The sequence below is a fragment of the Python bivittatus genome, unplaced genomic scaffold, assembly GCF_059951505.1.
Source record: "Python bivittatus isolate LINGU-HERP-01145 unplaced genomic scaffold, Pbiv_v1 ctg000020_np1212, whole genome shotgun sequence".
Taxonomy (NCBI): Eukaryota; Metazoa; Chordata; class Lepidosauria; order Squamata; family Pythonidae; genus Python; species Python bivittatus.
Genome location: NW_028277030.1, coordinates 24148044 through 24174321, shown reverse-complemented (window position 1 = coordinate 24174321; position 26278 = coordinate 24148044). Strand labels below are relative to the sequence as shown.

Sequence of the window (26278 nt, the reverse complement as noted above, 5' to 3'; positions counted from 1 at the left end):
TATAAGTACTATACGATATTTATTAGTAATCCAGTAACAATCGATAAGTTTAATATATAAGGTAGATCTTTTTTGTTGTTGTTTGGTTTTTTAAAATAATCTTTTCTTTGGTTTTCATTTTTTTTTTCTTTAAGGACTGTTTTGTTTAATTCTGCATTTTAGTACATTTTTGTGTTTTGTCAGTATTTTGTATTTTGAAAAACAGCAAATAAATAAATATCCCAGAACAGAAACCATTTAATAGGGGACAGCTATTTCTGCTTCCTGAGAGTTGGGACTCTAGAAAAATGGGTGAGAGCTTCCTCAAACTCCAGACTCCACACACAGAGGACAGACTCCCTCTTTAATTTCTCTCTTTGTCTTTCCAATTATGTTTCCTCCTCACTTCATTTTAATCCAGATTGGATATCAACTAATGATATAAATGGTCCACCTTATTTAAAAGGCAAGTCATTTTAATTGGAGCCCAACTAGCTGGCAACACCTTGCTGATCTTGGCTGATCTCAAAAAGCTAAGCACGTCTGGTATCCATAAACTCACAAGGAGACAAGCTCAACTTGAAGGAGGCTTTATGTTTTAATCTTAATCAATAGCTATTCAGTCAATTAATAATTTTTCCCCACTCCACCCTTTTTTGGAGTGTGACTTCTGGCCAGTGTGTACACACACACACACGTATGTATGTGTACATATACCATATACATATACAAGTATATGACATGCAAACTCTACTAGGGAGAAAAAAATAATCAGGACTGATTTCAGTTGGAGGTGATAACCCTAGGTTAATGATATGGGAAATCTGGACACTGCACAGAATTTTTGGCTTATTCAATATATTTTTCTGTTTTTTTTTTAATGGAGGGAGACAATTGCCTCTTTACTTTAAGGATTAATTTCCTTTAGGTAAATTAAATATTTAAATTTACATGTTGCAATACTTTAAAATCTATTTCTGGTGTCTGCTTGCATCCTTATACATTATAGTTTAACCACTGCTTTGTTTAAATACTTATATTGTGATTTCTGCCCATTGTAAAACATTTGGGAAAAACTTGAAGTACAGCATTCAAAGTTTTAAAAGAAAATTAAAAGGTAAGTGCATAGCATTCTGAAGTATCTTAACCTGCTTTCATTCTATCACTTAATTGAATGGGAGTACGCAAGGTGTGATTAGTAGAAGGCAGAAAATAGACCTGTATGGCATTTCAGATTTAAAGGCAGAAAGATACTTTGGACCACGTAAGTGTCCACACACAGTACTTCATCAACTCCTTAAACCAAATGTATATTTTCACAGGATGCTGTTGCAGCGGTAGAAGGCAGTTGAAAAAGACACAGCTGTTTTAAAGAGCTGCAGACAGGTGTGTTCAAACCTAAAGCATGATTTAGGCCTAGCAGAAGACAGGAAGGAAACCGTCAGCCCCAGTGTGTAGATCAGACCAAGAAATCAATTCCACATTAAGACTAAAATTACTTTTGATTAAGATTAGCTATAGTAACAATCTTGCAAATCTGATTGTACCTCCCCCTCTTATACTGACATGAATCAGGGAGGTGTCTGTCTGAGGGATTTTCACATTCCTCCTTCACTGTTTCGGCTTAAGCAATGTTTCCTTCCTCATTGCTTTGGTAACAGATCTCCCCATTCTCCATCAGAGTCATCTTCTTTACTCTCCACAGGAACTGAGTAATAGACTCCAGTAATATGCTTCTATGCTACTTATACTGACCCAGCAGTTAATTTCACTTACAGTATGCTTCATGCTTTATTTTCCCACTTCTGCTACCAGAGGTCCTTTTAATCCAAAATGATTAAGTTTGTTTAGTGTGAACAAATTTCCCAAGGTGTAGAATTCCTTTTTTTTTTTAAAGATTTTTTTATCCTACCTTTATTATTTTTATACAACTCAAGGTGGCGAACTACCTAATACTCCTTCCTCCTTCTATTTTCCCCACAACCACCACCCTGTGAGGTGAGTTGGGCTGAGAGAGACTGACTGGCCCAAAGTCACCCAGCTGGCTTTCATGCCTGAGGTGGGACTAGAACTCACAGTCTCTTGGTTTCTAACTTGGTGTCTTGCCTTAAAATCACTAGACCAAACTGACTCTCTTTTGAAGAATTCTGTTTTTTTTTAGCATAAAAAATGTTATTCTTCTGAGTACAATAGTGTCTAACCTCCCTTAAAATATTTTGCTCCATTTTGACAGCAAGCAAGGCCATTCCCAGCCTTTGATTTTGAAGGGATTTTATGAGGAAAGGGGGAAGGGGCCTTCTACACTCATATTGGTGAAATGACTGTGTAGGAAGAAATAAGGCAAAGCAAATAAAAATAAAGTCCGCAAAGCAAATAAAAATAAAGTCCTTGACCTTTTTACAATTCTTCCATTTCCACAGCTCTTTTTGGATTTGCATTTATTAGAAGTTAACCCTCAATTAAGATATAAAAACTAAAATCAACTGTTTCCCTTAAGCAAGTTCTATATTAATAGAATGCATGCTAATAGGATCTTTTGATTTATACATAAAAAGGGATTTTGAAAAGGCTAGGTCATCAAGGTACATAGCAAAATAATCCTCAAATGTATAATGTAAATTATACTTTAGGAAGAAAAAAGCTGTTAAAAAAAGTGAAATGTGACAGGAAAGAGCTGATAATTAATTCAAATCAACAAAGTTATTCTTTTAAAAGCTGAAAAACTGAATACTATTGTCATGTGAATATGCTATAAAGACTTCTGTGCAAAAAGCGAATAATAAAGTAACACTGATTTGTCAGATATTTGATTAATATTGAACATAACTGTAATGAATACAGGAATGAATACAATTTATGAATAAATATCTTATAATAAATATTCAAGGGGGAAAAAAGGATAAAATATTGACACAGTGTTATTTCTCATTTACATATTTTTTCCTTCTCAGTGTAAATTCTATACTATCTGATTCCAGTTCTGATTCTAGGGGACTTTGTCCATAATGATACCATTGAAATACTAATATTCATAATCAGCATCAGCATTTAGAAGAATGAATTTTAAATGAGACTAAGAAACAGTGCTGGTGCAGTATATGATATGAGGAAGCCAAGTATTTTCTTTTCATATAATTACTGGAAATTTAAATTAACCATGTTCATTTGTTAAACACCATAACAATATCTGTTCTTACCATCCAAACCTCAAATCAATGGCAGATTTATCTGTATCCTAGCAAAACCCATGTTCATTCATTCAATTTGTAAATGTATTTCTCAGATACTCTTTAGTTCTTCACTGCAATGTGAATCTGAATTACTACAGCATTAAAAGCAGAATTACAAACAAGGCACTTGACAGTAGGTCCTCATTGCTACAGTACATTCTCAGTCCCAGTGAAGTAAAGATCTGTTAAATTCATATCTGTTCACAACAGAAGGGTTCTTGAAAACAAGTCAAAGATGACATATGCTTTTATCTTCAGGCACTGTGTCACAGTCACAGGAAAGATGAAAATGGAATGAAATTCCTCCACTGATTCAATTATATTGTGTTCTCCCATTGGGATTTCCTTGACTTACATACATAATTATGTATGTGTCACTATGAACTCATAGAGAAGCAATGGCTCTTTACTCCATCAAAGGTTATCTTCAAATAAAAGGTATCGATTGATAAATGGTTATGCCAGTTTTTCTGAGAAGAAACTAAGAGTAGGATAAATTATTTGTTCATCTTGACTTAGCTCAGATTCCTATATCATAACTTAAATAAATTACAGATCAATGTTCTAATCACCTTAGCTAGAGCACGGTAATTTCCCTTGTAACAGCTTCAGAACCTGAAATCCAGTGTACGCTATTACGTATACAAAAATTAGGGGGCAATCTTGTTTCCTCCAAGAGAATAAGCCAATGTCAGATTTTCCAGAACAAAGAGGGCAAAAATGACTAAAATCTGCCATTTGCTACCCCTCCCACTACTTTTTTTAAGCAAATATTTTTCTCTCCTGGTTGGAAAGGGAATTAATATTAGGTATAAAGGTGACCTAAAATCTCCTCTAGGTAAGATATGTGATGAATAATTGTACTTACAGATACAGTGCCACCCACTGGCATGCTCAGAATTGCCTTTTTAAAAAATCTTGCCTGACAACTGGAAATATGATGTTCAGAAGGCAATAGCAAGGTGCTTCCATAGGAGCAGGGAAGAGGATTATACCTTCTCCCTTGAATGATAAATATTATTTCACTGACTGAAACAGAGGAACATACTAGTGTGACCATCAGATAGCACAGAATTTTAAACAGAATTATTTGATAACAGCTGAATATTGTACAACACCCAGTTGCAAGAGGAGTTAGAGCTGTCCTACCCACTACTGAAGGAATAGCCAAATGGAATGATAAGGTGATACATCTTTGTCAGGATCTCTATTACTTAGCTTCTCTTTAAACTAGGGAGCTTAAACATTGCAACCTTTCCTCACAGGGAAATAAAGCTTTTGACTGTTCTTTTTTACATCTTTTCTAGACCAAAAATATCGAAGTATCAAAGGTCCACTTTCAAACATGTCCTGGACCAATATAATTTTTTGTTCATCTTATAAAGGTCCTCTTTTCCAGTGACTATAGCTGTGGAACCATTTTCCTTTAAGAATACTGAATATTTTCCTTTGGGGAGGGAGGAGAGAAGAAATGTTGAGGAGAATCTTAACACATTTCTGATTCAGCCATAAACTATGTGAATATTCAGTTTATTTCATTCCTATTCACTGTCAGCCAATTGCTAATTTGTGTATTTCTTAAGATATAATTTGTTGTATGTATGTGCTTTTTAGATCACATGTAATCCCAGTCAATGAAGAATTAGAAATAGCTGTAATAAAACAATACGAACTTTGCACAGCCATTTATTTGCTAACAGAATAATGCCACTGAAAACAAATCCGGTTAATTCAGGGGGGAAACAGGGAGAATGCTAGGTCTTTTTCAAAAGTGCAATCTAAAAATAGGAAAATCTTTTTTTTTTTTTAAGCTGTCAAAAATATTTGTGGCTTAACCCTATCCTCAATGTTATTGGCTCTGCCTGGAATGCTAACTTTATTTCCAATGGAATCTGTAAAATGAAGAAGATACTGTCAATGAATGAGGTCTGTAAAGCACAGAGATGAAATACATTGATGACAGAAAATTGCCTGTTGCATCTAGGCTAACCAACATAAAGGTGGCTCTGTTTTTTATACATTAAAAAAAAACTGGATGATTTAAGGGAAATGTCAATACTTTAAAACAAATTGTAATGCTCTGAATAACTAGAAAATCACAAAACCTGTATAGTGGGTGACAAAATATAAGAAGAAAATTAGAACACCACATCTCACCCTCTGTATCTCAGCTAGTTCTTCCCTCTTTCCAACCCATCTGTTCCTTAATGGGATGCCACCTGAAAATGAATTAAGATCTCTCGACCTTTGAAAAAATGAACACATCTGAATATTTCATTTTGTTAACTAATCATTAGTGAGCTGGAAACAGCTGCACTTCAAGTATGAGATAGGTGAAAAACATATTTTTAATTTTATACAAGCTGGTCTATTTCTCAGCAATACTTATTTATGGAACCACTAACTTATAGCACCTAAAGTCTAATTAAATACTAAGTCTCACTTTGATGTATACAGAACCTGACTAAGAGGATTAATCAAACTACACCAAACACATGCTCATAAGTGAACACTATAATATCTTTAAAATTATCTTTATGTGCCATTAAGTCATTGTTGACTGTTAGCGATCACATACATGGATCTTCTCCAGGACAAAATTTATTTTTGCACAATAATAATCCACATTTAACACTGGCATTGTCCAGAGTCTTGTTAGGTGTCAAGAAGGAAATGAAAAAGGAGAAAGGGAGCATTATGTTGAAAAAGAATGCCAAAATTGGGCAAAGTAAAGGGAATAATATTATAATGCTTAATAGACGATGTGAATGTATAATTAAAAATTACCTTCTCTTCCAATCTGGGTTACAGGTTACTTAGAAATCTGAACAAAAGGCTTCCTTTCTTTTTCTTTTTCCTGCATTTTTTATTCTTTTTTTCCCCCATTCTCTTCTCTTTAAGTTTAGCTTCTATTAGTTTTTACTATTGTAATTAAAATTATTAATAAAAATTATATTAAAAAAGAAATCTGAACAAAAGGCAATGTGTTTTCAGGTTCTCAATGATGTCACTAAATGTGGAATTATTTTTATTTTGCTATGGTGTAATTCTCATATTGAGGTAATTATTAGTAACATTTGTTTTCACACTCATCATCTTTGGAGCTAATTAGAGGGTTTCAATATTTTCTATTGTTTTAAATTAAGAAAATCTGACACTTCAGTTTTTATTTCTGAAGTCACACTCTAAGTGTAATTCATTACAAACACAAGAGGTGAGTAATTTGTTGAGCATTGCACAAGATCTATTCATAAAATTTTAACTAACAGCAGTATCAATCATTGTTTGTTTTTGTTTTTTTAACCTAAGCTTGAAGAACAACAACAAAACCTTTTCCAAACACCACTTCATAATCCAAAATAAAATCAGGAACTGGGGGAAGGGTAAGTACACATATATACAACAGAGTCGAAAAGACAAAGTATGTTGCAAAATGCCATTAACACCAAATGTTTCAGCTGCCATCCTACAATAATATGGTAACTGAAGAGGGCCCAACATATGGTTTTAGCCAATTTTGGGTGATCTGAAGAAAACATAAGCCACACAAGATCTAGTGAGTACTTGGATGGGAGGCAACTAGAATATGCCAGTCACACATCTTTTAAAAAACACATCCAGGAAGAAAGTAATGACAAACAACATTCTTGTTACCAAGAAACCAGTGTGGATGTGCCCATGAAATCACCAGAAGTTGAGCTACTTAAGAGTTTTTATTTTTATTTTCATCAAAGGAGGGAGGCTTTTAAGAATTACAAAGGATTACAGAAAAAGGAAATATAGTTCAGTTGATCTGAAAACCCTTGTACTCTCTAACTTTTCCTGCCTTCTGAGTACCTCATGCAGTGTTAATCTATACCTTATTCCAATTTATATATATTTAGAAGAGAACATAGTTGCAAGAGAACAGTTGCAAGAAAAAGTATGTGAACCTTTTGGAATTTCATGGTGTTCTGCATTAATTTGTCATAAAATGTGATCTGACCATCATCTAAGTCAAGAGTATTGACAAATATAATGTGCCTAAAATAATAATACAAAAACAATTCTGATCCTTCATGTCTTTATTGAGAACAACCATAAAAACCTCATAGTGCTAGTGGAAAAAGTATGTGAACCCTTGAGTTGACCTCAAAAAAGCTAATTGGAGTCAGGTGTTAGCATACCTGGAGTCTTGTTAAGAAAATGAGTTTGGAGGTGTGGACTAGAACTACGTTGACTGATAAAAACCACTCAAACTTTTTGAGTTTGCTCTGCACAAGAAGAATATACTTATGTGAGCCATGCCTCACCAAAAAGAACTTTCAGAGGATCTACGATCAAGAATTGTTGATTTACATAAAGCTGGAAAGGGTTACAAAGTGATTTCAAAGACCTTAGAAATTCACCAGTCTACAGTTAGGCAAATGATCTACAAATGGAGACACTTTGGGACTGTGGCTACTCTACCAAGAAGTGGGCGCCCAGTCAAAATGACCCCAAGAGCACAACGAAGACTCATCAATGAGGTAAAGAAACAACCCTGAGTGACAGCCAAAGATTTGAAGGCATCATTGGAACTGGCTAACATCTGTGTTCATGAGTCTACAGTACATAAAACATTGAACAAGCAGGGTGTCTATGGCAGGACACCACGAAGGAAGCCACTGCTTACTACAAAGAACATTGCTGCATGCCTGAAGTTTGTGAAAGAGTACATTGACACTCCACAGCAGTATTGGCAAAATGTTTGTGGACTGATGAAACAATGATTGAACTATTTGGGAAGAACACGCAGCACTACATCTGGCGTAAAAAGGGCACTGCATATCGTCATGAAAACATCATCCCAACCGTAAAGTATGGTGGAGGAAATATCATGATTTGGGCCTGCTTTGCTGCATCAGGGCCTGGCCAGCTTGCAGTCATTGAGGGGAAGATGAATTCCCAAGAGTATCAAAAAATTCTTCAGGATAATGTGAGAATGTCTGTACGTCAGCTGAAACTCTGTAGAACTTGGGTGATGCAACAGGACAATGACCCAAAACACCAGAGCAAGTCCACAACAGAATGGCTTCAGAAAAACAAAATCTGCCTTTTGGAGTGGCCAAGTCAGAGCCCAGACCTCAACCCAATAGAGATGCTATGGAATGACTTGAAGAGAGCCATACACATGAGACGTCCAAAGAATATGACAGAGCTAAAGCAGTTCTGCCAGGAAGAATGGGCTAAAATCCCTCCTGAATGATGTGCAGGTCTGATCCACAGCTACAGGAAGCGCCTGGTTGAGGTTACTGCTGCCAAGGGGGGGAGGGGAGGGTCAACCAGTTATTGATTCCAAGGGTTCACTTACTTTTTCCACTAGCATTTTGAATGTTGAATGAGTGTGTTCAATAAAGACATGAAGTATCAGAATTGTTTTTGTATTATTATTTTAGGGACATTATATTTGTCAATACTCGACTTAGATGATGGTCAGATCACATTTTATGACAAATTAATGGAGAACACCATGAAATTCCAAAAGGTTCACATACTTTTTCTTGCAACTGTATACAGCTCAAGGTTGAGCTGTGGAGTCCTTGGTACTCTCTGAGCTTGGTTGTTGGATTGCAGACATTTCATTACCCGACATTTCATTACTTAGGTAACATCATCAGTGCTTGTGAGTGTGGGGTTTGCTCCCTGTTTATATATAGTAGCTTGCTTTGCCAGTGTTGGTGGAGGTGTGGTTTTCTCCTTGGTAGTTCCTTGATTAGGGTATTATTTTCTGCTTGATTGTTGTCTGCTTGAAACAAGCAAGCTTAGAGAGTACCAAGGACTCCACAGTTATATGTATTTTCATGCCACATGCCCAAGGTCTTTATTTTTAATTTACAGTTTTAATTTTAATTTTATTAAAACTCATTAACAAAGAGCAGGAATTTAAAAATGAAAAATCACCCTAGATATTCATTAGTTTAAGAGAAAAAATAATCAATACAAACAAGCCTCTATTTAACAGATTTGAGAAGAAACCCATAAGAGCTCTGTACACCTAAATGTTGAATGAAGGTCCAGCAACTACCATTTTATAAATAACTTATTTGTAAAGAGCAAACACTCTATAAGATTGCCTACCTGAGTCTGGGGCCAACAGGCTCTGAGAACAGCTTGTGTTCTGAATAGCACAAGCAGCTTGCTGTCCTCGTCGCTTAGGTGAAAGGCTTGCTCCAAAATCTGTAGCACTTTTATGCGAGGCTTCACTGGTAAAGACTCATCTCCACAGAAAGGCCTAAGCCAAGCCAACAGATCATCTGAAGACACCAGATTCTCACTGCAATCAAATCAAGACACACGTTATAATCTGTTTTTATCTAATCATATTCTGTTACCAAATTCCATTCAGATCCTTAACTTAAGATATGTCCATCCTGCTTTGCACATGTGTTACCCATGTGCTATAGGGCTGGGAAGAAATACATAGAAAGAGGTCGTGAGAGTTTGTCTTTCTTATAGGTAAATGAATGATCCTTTGCAGAGATGCAGTTTTTCTGCTTTTCTCTGTTGTAGTATGTTGCAGTATCCTCTTGCAGAGGAATAAAAGTAAATTATTGTACCCTTTGTTGTAGATATGCAGAAGCTGGGCTTTTTGTTCCCCATAGGACAGCAACAGGCAACCTTTTTTGGGGGGGGGGGGCTGAGGTTTGGATTAGGATTATTTAACTAGAAATGTCTTATTTTTTATATTGTGGAAGACATGAAACTCTAATTTAAAAAATCTACTACGTTTTCATCATAACCCATGCTTGAAGACTGTATTACATTCATATTATACTGATGATACTACATTACCAATAGGTTTCTTTGCTTGCTAAAGGTTCCTCACAGTATTTAGGGATATCACTGGTGTTCTCTGATGATATTTTGAAACAGCATATGGTTCCAATACAAGTAGTCCTCACTTACTGACCACGCGTTCAGTGACCATTCAAAGTTGCGATGGTGCTGAATGAGTGATACTTATGACCAGTCCTTGAAGTTCCAGCCATTACAGCACCCCCAGGGTGATGTGATTGCAATTTGGGCACTTGGCAACTGGCTCACACTAGAACAGTTGCAGCATCTTGCAATCATAAGACCACCATCTTCCCTGCTGGCTTCCCACAAGCAAAGTCAATGGGGAAGCTAGCAGGGAAGATTGCACGTTGCTCTGGTAAGTCCCTCCTGGCCTTCTTGCACTCATGCCATCCATCCCCTGGCCTTCCTGTGGTCACGCTGCATTGTCCACCCTGTGTTGTCACACCCCACTGCGCCATCCACCCCAGCCTTCCTGTGCTTGTGCCTCACTGTGCCATCCATTCCCTGGCCTTCCTGAGCTCACACACAGCCTGTACCAAGCCTCCCAAACCCTCCCCCAACTTGCACATAATCTGCATCGGCCTTCCCAGGGTCTTCCCCACCCCCCTGCGGCACTCCCGTACTCCTTACCTGGGACTCCTGCTACTTCCAGCGCATCTTGGGGTTATGACGGCAACCAGGACTGCCAGGATTGTTGTTGCTAAGTGATGTGGTCATGTGACATCACGCTTTATGACCACATTGCTTAGTGATGGCAATCCCAGTCCTAATTGCTGTTTTAACCTGAGGACTACCTGTAGCTAAAGTGATACTCTGGGAAAGCATTTATTTACTTAGTTATTTAAATATAAAATCCTTATAAAATTTTGCTATTGCCCTCTCTAAATATCATAAAAAGTCTCACAGATTATTTATTTTCAATATTTATATATCATCAACTCTATATGAACTCCCAGCAATTTTTTTTGGTTTTACTGAGCGAGGTGGACATGAAGATACCTGGGGCCAAGTCATGAAGGACTTTATAGGTTAAACCTTTAAACTGTACTCAGAAGCCTACTAGAAGCCAATGCAGCATTATCAAAACCAGTGTTAGTTATGGCAATAGGCAGGGTACAGCATTTTATACCAGCTGTATCTTCCAGTTGTCTTCAAAAGTGGCCCCATGTGATACATTGCAGTAGTCAATCCTAAACTGTTAAAGGCATGAGTTGCTGTTACCAGGACCACTTGTTCAAGGGCCACAACTGGTATACCTGTTGAAGCTGGACAAAGGCTCCCCTACCCACTAGCAGAAACTGTGAAACTAGAAGACCCCTAAGTCACAGATCTGCTCCTTCAGTGACAGTGCCATCCTGTCCAGAGCTACAACTGGAGAGGATAGAGACCTCAATGATGTCTTTGCAAACAGCAACTCCATCTTGCAGAGATTCGATTTCAGCTTGTTGTTTTCATCCAGCACCTAACAGTTTCCAGGCACTGTAAAGATTTCAACTGTCTTCTGGATGGTTCAGGGTAGAGATATATATTTGAACATCAACAGTATATAGATGATAGCTCACTCTGAACTGATGGTTGACCCATTCCAGCAGCTTGATATAGACATAAAAAGTAGGGAGAAGATCAGAACTGCATGTCAAAAACCACAGATAAATCAGAGCATAGCTAGACAATAAAGAAGATGGGCTTATTGAGCTGATTGCTCTCTTCCTGACTCAGCTTTTTCAATAATTTTCACCATTCATATTTGACTAATATTCAACTAATTGGCAAGATTAATAATAAAAAGATGTTTAGGAAAGTAATTCTCAAATAGAGGAACTAAGGCTTATATGGATGATCCAAAAGCTGCTGAAGTGGCACACTACTCTAGAACTAAAGAAGAAATGATGGGAGAGGATGGTATTCCAATGCAGCACACAAAAATCAAGCAACATTTGGAACAAAGGTTTGAAACTAACTTGATAGGAAATCTAATTAAGCAACTCAAACAAAAACTAAAGGCATAATAAACAAAGTCAGTTAATACTATCTGTCAGGACTTGGCAGATACATTTGAGCAAGCTAATAAAAAAAAGAATTGTCTTCTCAAATTTCAAAGGCCGTCCAGACTGCTAGTAAAACGTATGATGTCGCTACAAAAATGAACCTGATACTGGAAAGGTTCAGAAAGATTGGAGACATTAAACTAATTTTGGCTGATATATAGGATGAGAACTCAATAAATAATTTGAGAATTAGAAGAACTAGAAGAACTAGAGAAAATGTGGAAAAGAATGATTTGATTGGATATCTTATCTCACAACATAATGACAAGCTATAGGATTTAAAATTGTTGTGGCCAAAACCTGGCTCGCCTAAACCAACCAAATCACTTTGAAGATACAACATAATTTTATTTTTATGCATACAAGCAATAATATAGTATATACTGGACCCCCAGCAAAGCTTTGATACTTTGCTGAGTGACAATGAGCAAAAACAGAACTAGGACTTATAAAACTTTGGCCCGCTACATTGCAAGGCAAAAAAAGGCAAAAGCAAAACAAAGAAAAAAGGAAGACACAGTGGAAATTACAGCATGACGTCAGAATATTTCAGATAAACCTATCTGTGTGACATTATTATTATTTATCCCTTCCTATCAGATCAGCTAGCCATACTATCTTTGAAATATGGTCAGTGAATAGACACAATTTGGTTTACTGGGCCACAGGTTCCTGACTGAGTTTTCTTGCTGTCACTACTTAGGGTCACTTCAGCTTGCTGTGAATGTTTCCTTATAAGGGGACTAAGCAGTTCATATGTATTGGGGGGGCATCTCATAGGTTTGGTAGTGAATGCAGTTTACTTGTGTATGGGAGGAGTACCTTTTACTACCAGAAAACATTCAGCTAAAGATGTGGAATCCATCCATAGAGTCTTTATTCCTAGGTTCCACTGAATGCAAAAACCAAGGGATATAATATTTGTGAATGCTCAAGCGAGAGACAGAATTTTGCAAAAGATTCTTGGTCTGGAAGAGGTAAATTAGGATGGAGATAAAATGTTATTTTTTGAAGTTATTAGTTTTGCCATGTTACAAAGAACAGCCTTCAAGCCTTTCACAAAAGAATTATCAAAAAGCAGAATAGATATAAATGGGGGATTCCTTTCAAGCTAGTGTTATTTCAACCATAAGGATAAGAGACTATTTCTGTGCTTTAAGAGACAAATAGAGTTTTAACAAAACTAAGGAACACTTTGCAAAGAACTAATAGAGATCTTTGATGCTTAAAGAATTGATTTATCTTTATAAGATCTGATAAAAGGATCTTTTGACATTTAGTACTTACAAGATGGTAGACTGTTATAAAATAAATGTTTAATATTGTTTCATATTAGTTGGGGAAAAGTGAGATATAAAACTGAGAACAGCAAGAAGTTACAGTAATCCAGTATAAGACAAGAGAAGGTGAAAAGGGGGAAGTTAGAGCTCAATGTAGCACTCTCCTAATTAGATGAATTAATGGATTTAATTAATCCTCTGTGAACTTCTGTCCACATGTCATTTTAAGGGGTTGTGAGGGAGAAAATGGGAGGATGAATAGAAAGGAGAACTTGGGGAGGATTGGGGAAAGGAGGTATAGGAGGCAAAAAGGACAGATAATAATTTTTAAGCCATTCACAAATTTAGTCAGTATTGTTGGCTTATAAGATAAGTAGGGTTTTACTGCTGATAAGTTTAATTTGTAGGAATGGTGAGCAAGACAAGAACAGGAGAAGTGTAATAGGGCAATGGATGAACAGTATCAGATAGTTTCTCTAAATGAGTCAGGAGATTTGATAGAATTAGAGTTTCTAGAGAAAGAACTAGAATCAGTAAGCATTAAATTTTTTTTACCCTGCCTGTGGTTATGTTCTAGAAAACATAAAATTGAAGGGTTTTTTTTGGGGGGGGTGAAATTGACTAATAAATAAAGAGGGGATAGCCATCTTGTTTAAAGTTAATATTGATTTTACAGTAGAGAAGATTCAAAAAGATAGAAAGAGAGGATATATTTTTTATTGAAGGGACATTTAATAATAACATTGTAACAATTGACTTCTATATATGCACCAGATCAGAATCAAATTAGATTTATACAAAAAGTAATGACAGCCATGAATAAATTTGCTTGAGAGAATTTGGTTCTAGGGGGCAATTTAAATATTCATGCAGGTACACCTGGGGAATGGAATAAGTCATCAGAAAAACAGAAGAAATCTTTAGTATTAAAGAGATTGCAGACTGATATAGGCTGATGCAACTTCATGAGCTTATTGATATTTGAGGAACTATGTATCCATTAACAAAATGCTTTACATATTATTCAGGTAGTCCAGCAAAAGAAAAAAAATAATGATAAGAATTTAGATATATTGAATTTTCTGAATTATCCTTCATGGATGCTCAATATTTGGATTCTCCATTGCAAAATCAGAGGTTGGTTAATTTTTAAAATGGAAAAGTGCTAGGTTGAGATGAATTGACAGGTGAATTCTGTAAGGCATTCAAACCTTTTTTTAAAAAAATCTAATTTCTTGTCACTAGGCAATGCACTGCATTACAGAAATCTGCTTCGATTGTTCTGGAATGACTATAAGATAATTCTAATTAGGTAAAGATCCACTAGAAGTCTCACCAATGACCAAATAAAAATAATTACAATTCAGAACAATTCCTAAAACCACACCCCCACCAACACTGGCAGAGCAAGCTACTGCAAATAAACAGAGAACAAACCCCACATTCACTAGCACTGATAATATTACCTAGTTAGGTAATGAAACATCTGGAAGCAAACAACCAAGCTCAGAGAGCACCAAGGACTCCACAGTTCAATTGATATTCCTAATCTGAAGAGGTATGAAGCAGGGTTGTGCTTTATCCTCTCTATTATTTAATTTTGTTAAAGAAACATTAGCAGTGGCACTTCATAACAATAGAGAAATTAAAGAGACACCAAGTAGGAGATTTTCAAAATATTAGGTATCACTCTGTATTTTAGAAGAGGTATCAAAGAACATTAACTGTGACTTTTGAAAATTTGCTATAAATCCTGATACTTCAACAAATTCTTCTATTCCCAACTTAATGTATTTAGCCAAAGTACTAGCATTTTTATTGTAAATGAAAATATTATATTTGTTGTTCAGTCGTTAAGTCGTGTCCGACTCTTCGTGACCCCATGAACCATATTGTGCCAGGCCTTCCTGTCCTTCACTGCCTCCCTGAGTTTGCTCAGTTTCATGGTCATTGCTTCAGTGATGCTATCTAACCATCTCATCCTCTGCCGTCCTCTTCTCCTTTTGCCTTCAATCTTTCCCAACATCAGGGTCTTTTCCAAAGACTCCTCTCTTCGCATTAGGTGACCAAAGTATCTGAGCTTGAGCTTCATTATCAGTCCTTCCAATGATGTTATGCTAATAATAATAGCTCTAATTTTGATGACTCTGATATATGGGAACTATGGCTGAATGTTCAGATATACTGTTCTAGGATATTATGTTGCATTCTTTTTTCTTATCTTACTGGAATGTTAAAAGTGAAAAAAAAATGTAAAAGAGAGAGAGAGAGAGAACGAATCCTGCAGGATTCTATTAGACCAACTTCCACCAACCACTGACTGGAACCTCTAGAACCACCCACTCAGGAAGAAGGGAAGCCACTGTAAGATAGTGCTTTCAACTTCCAATCCTGGCAGGCAATAAGGCATACTCTAATTTCTAATCTCCATTTCATCAAGCGAACCTCATTGGCTACATTTACACAAGTCACATACAAATACGTGAAATTTAAGGCCTTCATGGCACTTTGCTTTTCTGCACAAAGATACCAAAGTCATGATTTCCAGAACCACATCTGCTTGAATCCAAAGAATATGCAGAAATCAAACACTCAAGTAGCTAACCCAAAAACTTTAAATAAGTAACAGAGATCCTAGTACCTACTTTTAAATTATTCTTAACATTTATATATAAGCAATTGATAAATTAATTGAAAACATAAGTTTAGAAAGCAGAATATCCTAACAGAAACAAAGTATTTCCCAGAAACCAACTGATTCTTCAGAAACAACAAAAGACTTCCTGTTCAACATTTTCAGCAGTTCTATTGTTATATACTATCAGAAATTTGCATTACACTTTTCTTTTGACAGCTTTGGGTATTCTTAAAGAAATTTTTCCATAAGGAAATTATTTTAACTTCTTCTTATAGCTATTTTTTTCATATCTAATACAATCTATGTTAACCAATGGTCAGCAACATTAAGTAGCATTCTGACTACCCAATCAAAGGAGTCTATGCATTTCTTGTCACTAGAGAAAGTCTGTACTCTAATGCTTATGCAGTCCTTCAAGCAACAACTCTTATATAGCTAAATGCTGAAAGCCATGGAACGCAAAAAGGAGGTATCTGCAAATTTAGGATAATCTTGTAATAATCTTAAACATAAAAAAACTTGGGAAGGGGAAAAAAGCCTAGTGAGGAGTTAATGCTTACAAAATGCTGATTGACAAAAACAGAAAACAAAACAAAACAGGGTGGTTTGAAGAAATAAAATGGATAATTAGAATAAAATTATCTATCAGTACACTTAGCCTTCTTCAAGGTCCCTTCATGTCTGTTTTTTTTTTAAATATTATTTCCTCATTCAGAAAGCAAAACTTTGAAAATTGCTCCAGCCAACTTGCTACATTTTCTACTAGGGCCCCCATTTTGCTATGTGCTTGATTTAGTTCATTTTACAATGTTTCTTTCTAACATGTTTTAGATTATGTTGCTGCCAATCTGTGATCCTTATCCAAGGTACACTTGAGAGAGAAATCAGGATCCTAGTCCAAGAAAATAGCCATCTTGTTGGGTTATGTTTAGTTCCACAAGTCTAATGCTCCACCTTGCAGTCAACTTAGGTTAAAATTCCACTCCTCCCCGCATTCCTCAAAAGTAAGGGTATACTTTGGAGAAGAGATTTGGGAGAAATTTATCTCCACTCTCTTTCTCTTAGATATCTGGCCTACTTTTAATTTATAGTTTTACACTGTAAATCTGAACATAATTCTTGATTAACGGAAGCCTCTTTGGGACACAATCTTTATCTGAAAATAGGATGCAAATACAGTATTAAATCCATAGTAATATGTGTAACCTGTCGAGGTGGCATGCTTTTCCCACCTGTTCTCTTAGATATGCTTCACACTGTTGCCTTTTACCTGCCCAAACCTGGATCTAAGACATAATGAACAGAAATAGTTTACTCTCTCCTGTCTTCGGCAATAACGCTTCTTTTTAATATATTTTATTCTCCCCAAATCCTTTAGGAATAGTCTTTTAATATCTTCCTTCTCAATTTTTTTTGAGGGGGAAGGATCTGGAGCTGCCTGTAATTTAACCTTTCCTATTTTCTCCAAACAGCTACTTTTATTCTCCTGTGCTAGAGTTAATCCACTTGAGTCTGATCTGTTCCTTCAAAACGTCAGCTGAATAACAATATTGCAGTAGACTAAAGATAAAAAGGATTTTCTGTTAATTTTAAAAATACACAAGGAAGCAATTAGAAAAGGAAGTTCACAAATAATAGTTGATTAGAAATAATAGCTATATTTGCTGACTATGAAAGTAATAAACCATATGTGTTCTTTCGTTAAATAAGAAATATCATAAGCTACAGCAGGTACAGGCAACTTTTCTTGGTCTAACACACAGAGTATATACTGAATGACAAATCTGTGGTTTGATAAAAAACACTATCAAATAATCTTAATAAGATGATGTAGGACTTGCAATATTCAAGTTATTAGGGACCTCCCCTCCCCCCCATTTCAGGCAATATACATCTTTACTAGTTCTAAAAAACTATATATCTGTTTTTGTATAAATAATGCTCGTTATATTCACTGACAATATTTCAACTTGACACTTTTTTTTTCAAATGAAAAGAAGCAGCAGGTAGCATGTGATTTATATTTGAAGTAATACTACTGTAGTCATTCTAACAAGACAGATGGGAACATAATATCAGCTAGAAGACACCAATTCAACCTGTCTGAAAGTGCTGAAATAATATAAGCTGACAGTTTAAGTTATCATTTCATGAAAACTTCAAAATTTATTTAGCCTGTGTTACTCTTTTTATATTCCATCTCTCAGAGAACTGGTGCTAAATTAGAAATGATTCTTTGGAGCAAGTGACATTTGGAATGTAAATTAAAAAGTTGATAAATTAAAAAGAAAGCAGTTGAGGCCTTGGCTTCAAAAGTTAGGTAAGCTCATTTTTCAAATGACTGTAACTTCCTGAAGGGAACCATTTATATTTAGTTCCCACAACATCTGAAGGATACAAAGGTAAATAATGTTTCATGGAATACAAGTCTAAAACCTTATTACAGCAATACTGGTATTTCAAAATATATCTTCATACTAGAGTTCCATATGGATTTGTGACCAGGTTCATTGGACTTTTCCCTGGGGAAAATAATAGTATTTACAACAAACAATGTAATGGTCCTTTTGGAACTAATAACTTGACAAGTTACAGCAGGATCGATGCAAGACTGGAGAAAGTCTGTTGGCAAAGTTTGCTTTGTACACATACAAAGTGGAGGTTTAAAGGCTACAGACCCACTGGCAGGTATGGAAATACCTGATTCCACCAAAACATGAAAAAGGACAATGTAAAGAAGGCAGAAAGCAAGGGAAATAAGGAGGGAGGGAGGGGGACTATAAAAAAAATTCTTGAGGTGAAAGAAGTTCCGAACAGTGCTATTGGCATGGAAATTGGAGAAGTGAGAAAGGATAGCAGGAGATGAGCCTTTAGGACATACGCAAAGTGAGAAGGACAGATTCCTGAAAAAATGCTACAAAGCTGCAGTTTTCTGAATAGGGCACACAATGGGAATCTGAAATTAAACATATAGATGTGTGAAGGAAGAATTTCAAACTTGGTTAGAAATTAGATGCAAACCAGAAAGTAACTCAAATCTGCTGACTACTTGTGTGTGTGAAAACATAGTATAAACACGGTGGACAAGATAAAAAAGAAAAGGGGAATATTTTTGGCGCAAGCTGCCAGTTCTGCTCATAAGCTGGTTGCATTTACTCTGCCAGTATTCCGTTCTGGTTTTGGAGATCCACAGAATAATTTCAAAATTGTTTGATTTGATCCGGGTTTTTACAATTAATTCAAATTTGACGCATATTCTTATTTAGCAGTTGTAATCAAGTTTTACAATATACCCCAAAAGCTCTTACCCATTTTCAGCACTTGTGTGGACAGCAGAGACAATGTCTTCCAGTATCTGAAAAGGATCTTTTTGAAGAGAATGTTGATCACCCTCTTTACTGTCAAATGAATAAAACAGAAAGATGCTTATTTGGAATCAATGATACAGAAACCTTAAGGGCTATGTGTATAAGCATTCTGTCCTGCTTATCAAATATTAAATAATTAACAATTACACAGAAGATATATTGATTGAGTTTATCATAATTTGGTTTGCTTAGTTTTGGTTCAGTGTACTGTGTGAATTCAGCCATTTGTGGGTCTGCAAACAAGGTTATGGTTTAGTATACTGTACGAACCCATTTGAGCTTGTCCAACAAATCTTGTTTAAACAAGCCATGACTTAGTCCTACTATGAACTCAGCCATTGCCTTTTATAACTTTCAGAATAATTTTTTAAAAAGAGAAATTAAGATGCAAGATTCCCTGTAATTAAATCAAAAGTATTTTATTGCATTTGCCAGGAAAGCTGTCACATTAATCAGTATTAAGAAACCAATACCTATAAAGACCCTAATATGAAAGCATGTTAAAGAACATGTACTGCAGTTGATTTGTTGGTTCAAAATATTGATTAATTAAGGATCTGAGGGGTTATTAAGGCTTGTCGCCCAAGAGAAGGCACCCACAACAGTGATAACACTGAGACTCCCACAACTTTCTAGGTCTCAACACTGATAGGGTTTTTTCTGGCAAAAAGTACATTCAGAGTATAATTTTCCCATTTCAGGCACAGAAACATAGAAACAATGTTCTGAACTGCCTCTGTTGCATAAATAAGTTCTTGGGAAAAAGATTTAGAAGAGCAGGACCCTTGCATAGCAAGCTGTTGATAGGGTCCTGTTAACCCCAGTTTAACACGTGCACATTTAAATATTACTATCCATTTAAATAGTTCAATATTTTGGGGGTAGAACTTCATGCTTATGCTTAAAGTAATTTTACTAATTAGTCACTTTGTTTGTATTACATAGGCTCTATTTCTGCATTCACTGAATTGTAGTAACTTACTATATACACTTTTATCAATGTTTTAGAAACATTCTAGATTTTAGGCATTTCACTGTTTTTCCAGGTAATTTTTTGTTTTCTCTTCCAACGCCATGTCTTGTGCTGTTAAGAAGCTGCCTGTTTAATTTCCTGATCTATATATACACACACATTAGATAGCTATGTGAGATAAAGACCATTAAACAAAAAAGATAAGACCTGATTACTGTTAAAAAGAAAATAATATATATCAATTTACTCTTAAAAAGTGTTACGTAAGAGAATATCTAGACTTTTAAGCCATTTTCATCTTAACATTCAGTCAAATAATTAGAAGCCCATCAAATGGTTGATATACTTGTGGTCATGCCACAGCAGATGCCACCTTATAGTATATTCTGCAAAATATAACAAAAAGTATAAGTAATAAATTGTTGGTATTATTTAGTGTAGTTTTCATTGCTGCTTTTGACTGATGAAATGACTTCTGGGTAATGCTGTGTGAGAGAGTGGATATGTGCTGACATTTCTATTGCCTCTCTAATAATTACCTCTCTAATAATTATTCATAAACATCCAAATAATTTAAATAAGGAGAAGGGTTATCAACTCTCATCTACATAGCCATTAGTGACTGGTTGTGGGCATCCTGCTCCACTGAATACAGTCAGTATATAAGGAAGTGACATCTGCTGCCAACTTCAGTTTCAGATCTGCTCTGAAGAAAGCAGCAGTATGGCTGGCAAAATATCAGCATATATTCACTGTCTTGCATGGTGTTATCCAGAAGTCCTTTCACCAAATTTATTATTATAGTTTAAATATGCAATCTCACCACTACTAAATATTAAAGAACTTGAAAATAAAAACTAAATAGATAAAATCTTCTTGAAATTGCACATGAGTTTATGAATTTCCTTTACAAAAAGATAAAAGAAACCTATTGTGTGGCAATTCCACTTTATAAAATATGAGGATACACAAGGAGTCTGCAGATATGGTGTTACTTTGTTCTTACAAAAATATCAGTATGATAATTTAAACTGTTTTCATTAAAATTAATCCTAAAATAGAATTGTTATGAGGAACTCACAACTAATCCTATAGACCATCTTCTTACTGGATACCCCCCCTCCTTTTCTTTTAATATGCTTTTTAAAAAGTACATTGTGCACTGTTGTAAAGACCTATTGGTTGAAACACAGCATAAAGCATTTTAATAAAATAAATACATTAGAGCACAAAGCTTTCAAACAAGCACATGAAAAGAAGCAGATGTATGTAAGACTACATCTGCTAAGGGCCTATTTGCCTACATACATAGATTTTCTTCAAAAAAAAAAAAAGGCAAAGCAAAGCAAAGCAAGGTACTTATGGTACTATCCTATATATGTCTTCTCTTAAAAAAGGTTTTTATAAGATTGTGCAGCATCAATTCCATTTAACAATATACTCCCAAAAGTTCTGAAATGTATAATTTAACTTACCTCAAAGCATCTACCACTCTGATTAGAGCTGTCTCAACAATATCCCTGGGTGAAAGTCCTAAATCTCCAACGGCAACATCCAGTAATTTTTGTATCATGTTCAGAGGTTGGCCATCCAAGCACATTGTTACAGCTTGCTCATGGATTCTTTTTTTTTCTGACCGGGATAAATCATATTGATGGCCATATTCTCGCAGTATATTCTATAAGGAGAAACCATTTAAATATCCATGATGTAAAGAAGTTTTAAGTCACATTAACTCAACATTTATTTTTGAAATTCAGATTCATTGCTAACCTAGAAATAACCTTTTCAGAAAAGTCAAAACAAAAAGCTCCAGACTTCATTCCAATAAATTATGACAGAAATCATTATTTCCACCACTGCACAAAGCAATTTGAAGAACTATTCTCATAATGGTGCCTTAGGAGTATCCATGGTATCATATTCTGTGTACTTAAAAAAAAAAAAAGTTCACAACTTCCTGTCCCACCTTACTCTTATAATTTTGAATAATAATAAATGTAAGAAACTAGCATGCAGCAAAGCAAAGCACCAGACTTTTCTTTCTTTCCAAGAATACTTTTGAGACCCAAACAAACCCCTTAAGTTTGCTGGGTACATCCCTGTACTTTGCAAGTATGTCCACCTGCCCCCCAAAAGGTGGAAGATTAAACAGGTATACTAGAGATGGGGTGGTAGTGGCATTCTGGTTAATTGGTGGTTGTTAAGCTCATTATATCTATCATGGCAGCTTCTTCAAATAAGTTAACAGCTATTTTGAAAGAGTGTACACATGCTTTCAAAACTGAGTGAGAGCCAGTTTGGTGTAGTGGTTGAGGTGCTAGACTAGAAACTGTCAGTCCATGAGTTCTAGCCCTCCCTTAACCTTGAAAGCCAACTAGGTAACCTTGGGCTTGGCACACTCTCTCAGCCCAACCTACTTCACAGATGTGTTGCTGTGGGGAAGACAGGAGGCTGTTATATATGCTGCCTGGAGTTAAACAAAATCAAGGTGGGATATAAATCTAATGATAATTTTAAAAATTCCAAGTATGACCATCAGGCCAAAACTATTGCAGAGTTCAAATCTATTATAACACTCTCCTACCACAGACAGCTCATAAAGATAAATACAGGTGGTCCTCGCTTAATGACCACTCATTCAGTGACCATTCAAACTTGTGACAAATCTGAATGAGTGGTAGTTACAACTGGTCCTTGAAGTTCCGGCTGTTGCAGCACCCTCAGGGTCATGTGATCACGATCCATGAGCTTGGCAACCAGCCCGAATTTCTGACCATTGCATCATCCTGTGATCATGTGACTGCGATTTGTGAAGTCAATGGGGAAGCCAGCAGGAAGTTGCGAGTTGTGACCACATGAGGTCCTCGCTTAACAAACCCACGCAGTCCTCACTTAATGATGGTAACTAGGGACTGCAGGAACTGGCATTGCTAAATGGTGCAGTCATGTGACATCATGCTTTATGACAGCATCGCTTAGCAATGGAAATTCTGGTCTCAATTACCGTTATTAAGTGAGGACTACCTGTATAAGTTTTAAAAAGAAATGAAAAACTATGATTCTCTCACCTGAATTATTTCAGCATGAAATTAAATCTGGCTGCTTTTATTGCATGTTTTACAGAATGTGATGAAGGTAGATGGGGAAATGAAGAATTTAGAAAACTAGTGCATAGCAGTTCTACTGTATATGACATATAATCTTGATTTGGTTCTGCTAAATGTTTTTCACTTACCTGGTCACTGGTTTTCAGGTAAGAAATAAAGCTATGGCTAAGTGTTTCCAGATGTGCAAGGGACTGCTGCAGATGATTCAAAACGTCTTTGTAAGTGATTTGCCTGTTAACCACACCTTCTGCAAGGTCCCCCTCAGAAGTCCTTTTCCCAGCTTTTTCAGCTGCATGTTTCATCGACTTAATGGCTTTCTTTGTCATCTCTACCCGGGAGTCAACTGACAGCTGAGGAAAGATAATGCTCATCTCATCATAAATTGCTACGGGAATTTATAGTACAAGTGGTGCTTGAATGCACATGAATCAGGAGTAAGAACAACTGAGTAATGTACATTGATTAAAGATTGCCTTTTTTTTTTGGTAAAGAACCAGAAAGTGTTAAATAGAACATGAGCAAGAGAATATCTTGTTTCTTAAAAAAACCTTTTCCTTTCAAAGTCTAATCCCATGCTACTTGTTTCTTCATGTCTATGTTTCTCTTGACTGATTCCATTATCTGACTTTTAAAAAACATTTAAAAACACACACAGAAAAAAACTCTTTCTGTCTTAAATCATAATAGTCTGTAGAAATCTTGAAGTGCAAGTCTTCATTCTTCAACTGGTTTGACAAATGCCTCTGAAACTATCAGGTGAAGTATTCCATTTAAAACAGAAGGTATTTTGAATCAAGAGCCTGTAGCTCAAAAGGAGCAACAAGTAAACAGGAAGGCATTAGGACTGTGCAATCCCATTTTTTCCCCTAATGAGTTTTCAAGCATCTACATATTGGAAGTTTTCAAGCATCTACATATTGGGATTTTCATAACGTTTCTATGTTTGGATGCTGCAGATTCCTCTATTTCATACAATTAATAGTTTCTCAGGGGAAAAAGATGGACTGTCTCTCAGTCACAGAATTCTTCCAGATGACTTACAGAAACAGAAACTGTTTTTCCTCACTGATCCTCAGGTACAATTCTGAATTCCCAATGTAAACAATCTAAATTTATATATCATGCAAACCATGGTTTGTTTAACTATGGTTATAATTAGTTAGATTCACATAACATGCTAAGCCATAAAATGTTCACATAGATTATGGCTTACTGCAAAGTATAAATTTAGTCATTGTATCTATGGTTAATATCAATCTCTCTCTCTCTCTCTCTTTCTTTTTAAAGGCTGTATGTAATATATAGGATAGTTCTCTTTATAAATATATGCTCCTTGTTTGGCATTTGCATTTCCTGTTTTTTCTCTGAAATAATTCAGAAAACTATAGATCACATATGCTCCAAAACTGAAGAGTGTGTTATCTAAGAGTAATAATAAATAATTCATCTGGAAAAAAAAACATTTTGCATTGCCGGCATGAGAAACTACAGTAAAAACATCTCTTGTGATTCTGTTAAATCTGTATATCTAATTAAGATCCAAATCCTCCTAGCAAATAAAACTCCAGAGGAAGACATTTTATAGTCTGATTTATTTAGAATGCTACAATATAATTTAAACTAATAAAAACAGACCTACTCAGCCATAGATTAATTGAATTTGATGCTGAAAGTTTGGAAGTAGTTAAGTTCCTTTTCTATAGAAAGCAGCCATTTAATCTTTCAGATGCATCATTTGGTCCAATATGCTCTAATTTTATCATACAGTAGCCTGGACTGTGAAAGCATTTCAGGCAAAGGTTATCTCAGACCTAAGCTCTTGGGCTAAACCAAAGCCAGGATTCTGTAGTCTTCTAGATTTTGCTAAACCAAAACTCTCAGCACTTGCAGCTAACGTGACCCATAGTGATACTCAGGGCTGGCTTTAAGACCTAGGGTGCCAAAGTTTAGGGGGGCCCAGTGCTACCCCTTCTTCAAAAGCATTCTAAAAATGCAAAGCTTTGCATTGGTGGGAGGTGGCGCCATCAGTCAATATGACCATATATGCTTGAGCTACCACTGGGGAGCCTGCACGTCAGCAACACCAACAAAGCTACAGATTGCCTATCCCAGCCTTGCTAAGCCAAATTTGACCAAGGTCTGCTTGAATGCCTTGCATTTCTCCTGATCCTTAGCCTAGCTGTTCTTATTGAGAGTCCTTGTCAGATAAAACAAAAAGGAAGATATCATCTTCAAAATTATTTATCACAATTTTGTATAATTAGCTCAATGCATTTTGGAGATGCTATCCTTTTTCAAAGGCTCAGGCTTCTGAAAATAGTTTGCAAGTAATCTCTATTCTTATAAGGCCAATATAGTCAGGGCTTTCAATTACTCACTTCTCCACATTCTGAGTAATAGTTTAATATGTACTATCTGCATTTGTCTATCTGCCTTACTTCTGTTCTAAAACTGTGTTCTAATTTCTGTATTGTAATAACCAATTCTTTTATGAAAAAGGGCTAATTTCCCCCTAAAGAAATCGTTGTTTTCAATGTGCATATGCATGTATTTTCACTAATTCCCTTTTTGAATAAACTATTCAAAATGTGATTTACTGGGCAAATATATCAATATGTGCTATTTCTATTATTTAATATAGGAGTTACACATTTTTCAAGTTGCAGGCACTATTGTGATTTTGCACAATGCTGATGCCAAATACACTCACTCCTCATTTAGCAACTGAGTTCTGTTCCAATGACCAGATTGCTAAGTGAAATGATTGCTAAGTGAACATGTGAGAGAGAGAGAGAGAGAGACGCTGTGATGATCACTGGTTGCTGCTGTCTCA

The 26278-nt window shown here is 35.8% G+C and overlaps 1 protein-coding gene across 1 annotated transcript in view; it reads right to left on the bottom strand.

Moving 5' to 3' along the window:
• The window catches only part of NBAS (NBAS subunit of NRZ tethering complex), a 191603-nt gene that overhangs the window by 23501 nt on the left and 141824 nt on the right, over positions 1-26278 (bottom strand). Inside the window, exons 45-48 of the mRNA XM_088135940.1 lie at positions 23574-23795; positions 21811-22013; positions 19303-19392; positions 9309-9504 (exon numbers count right to left, since the gene is read on the bottom strand). Coding sequence (XP_087992066.1) covers positions 9309-9504; positions 19303-19392; positions 21811-22013; positions 23574-23795 — 711 coding nt within the window. The remainder of the gene's footprint in view (positions 1-9308; positions 9505-19302; positions 19393-21810; positions 22014-23573; positions 23796-26278) is intronic.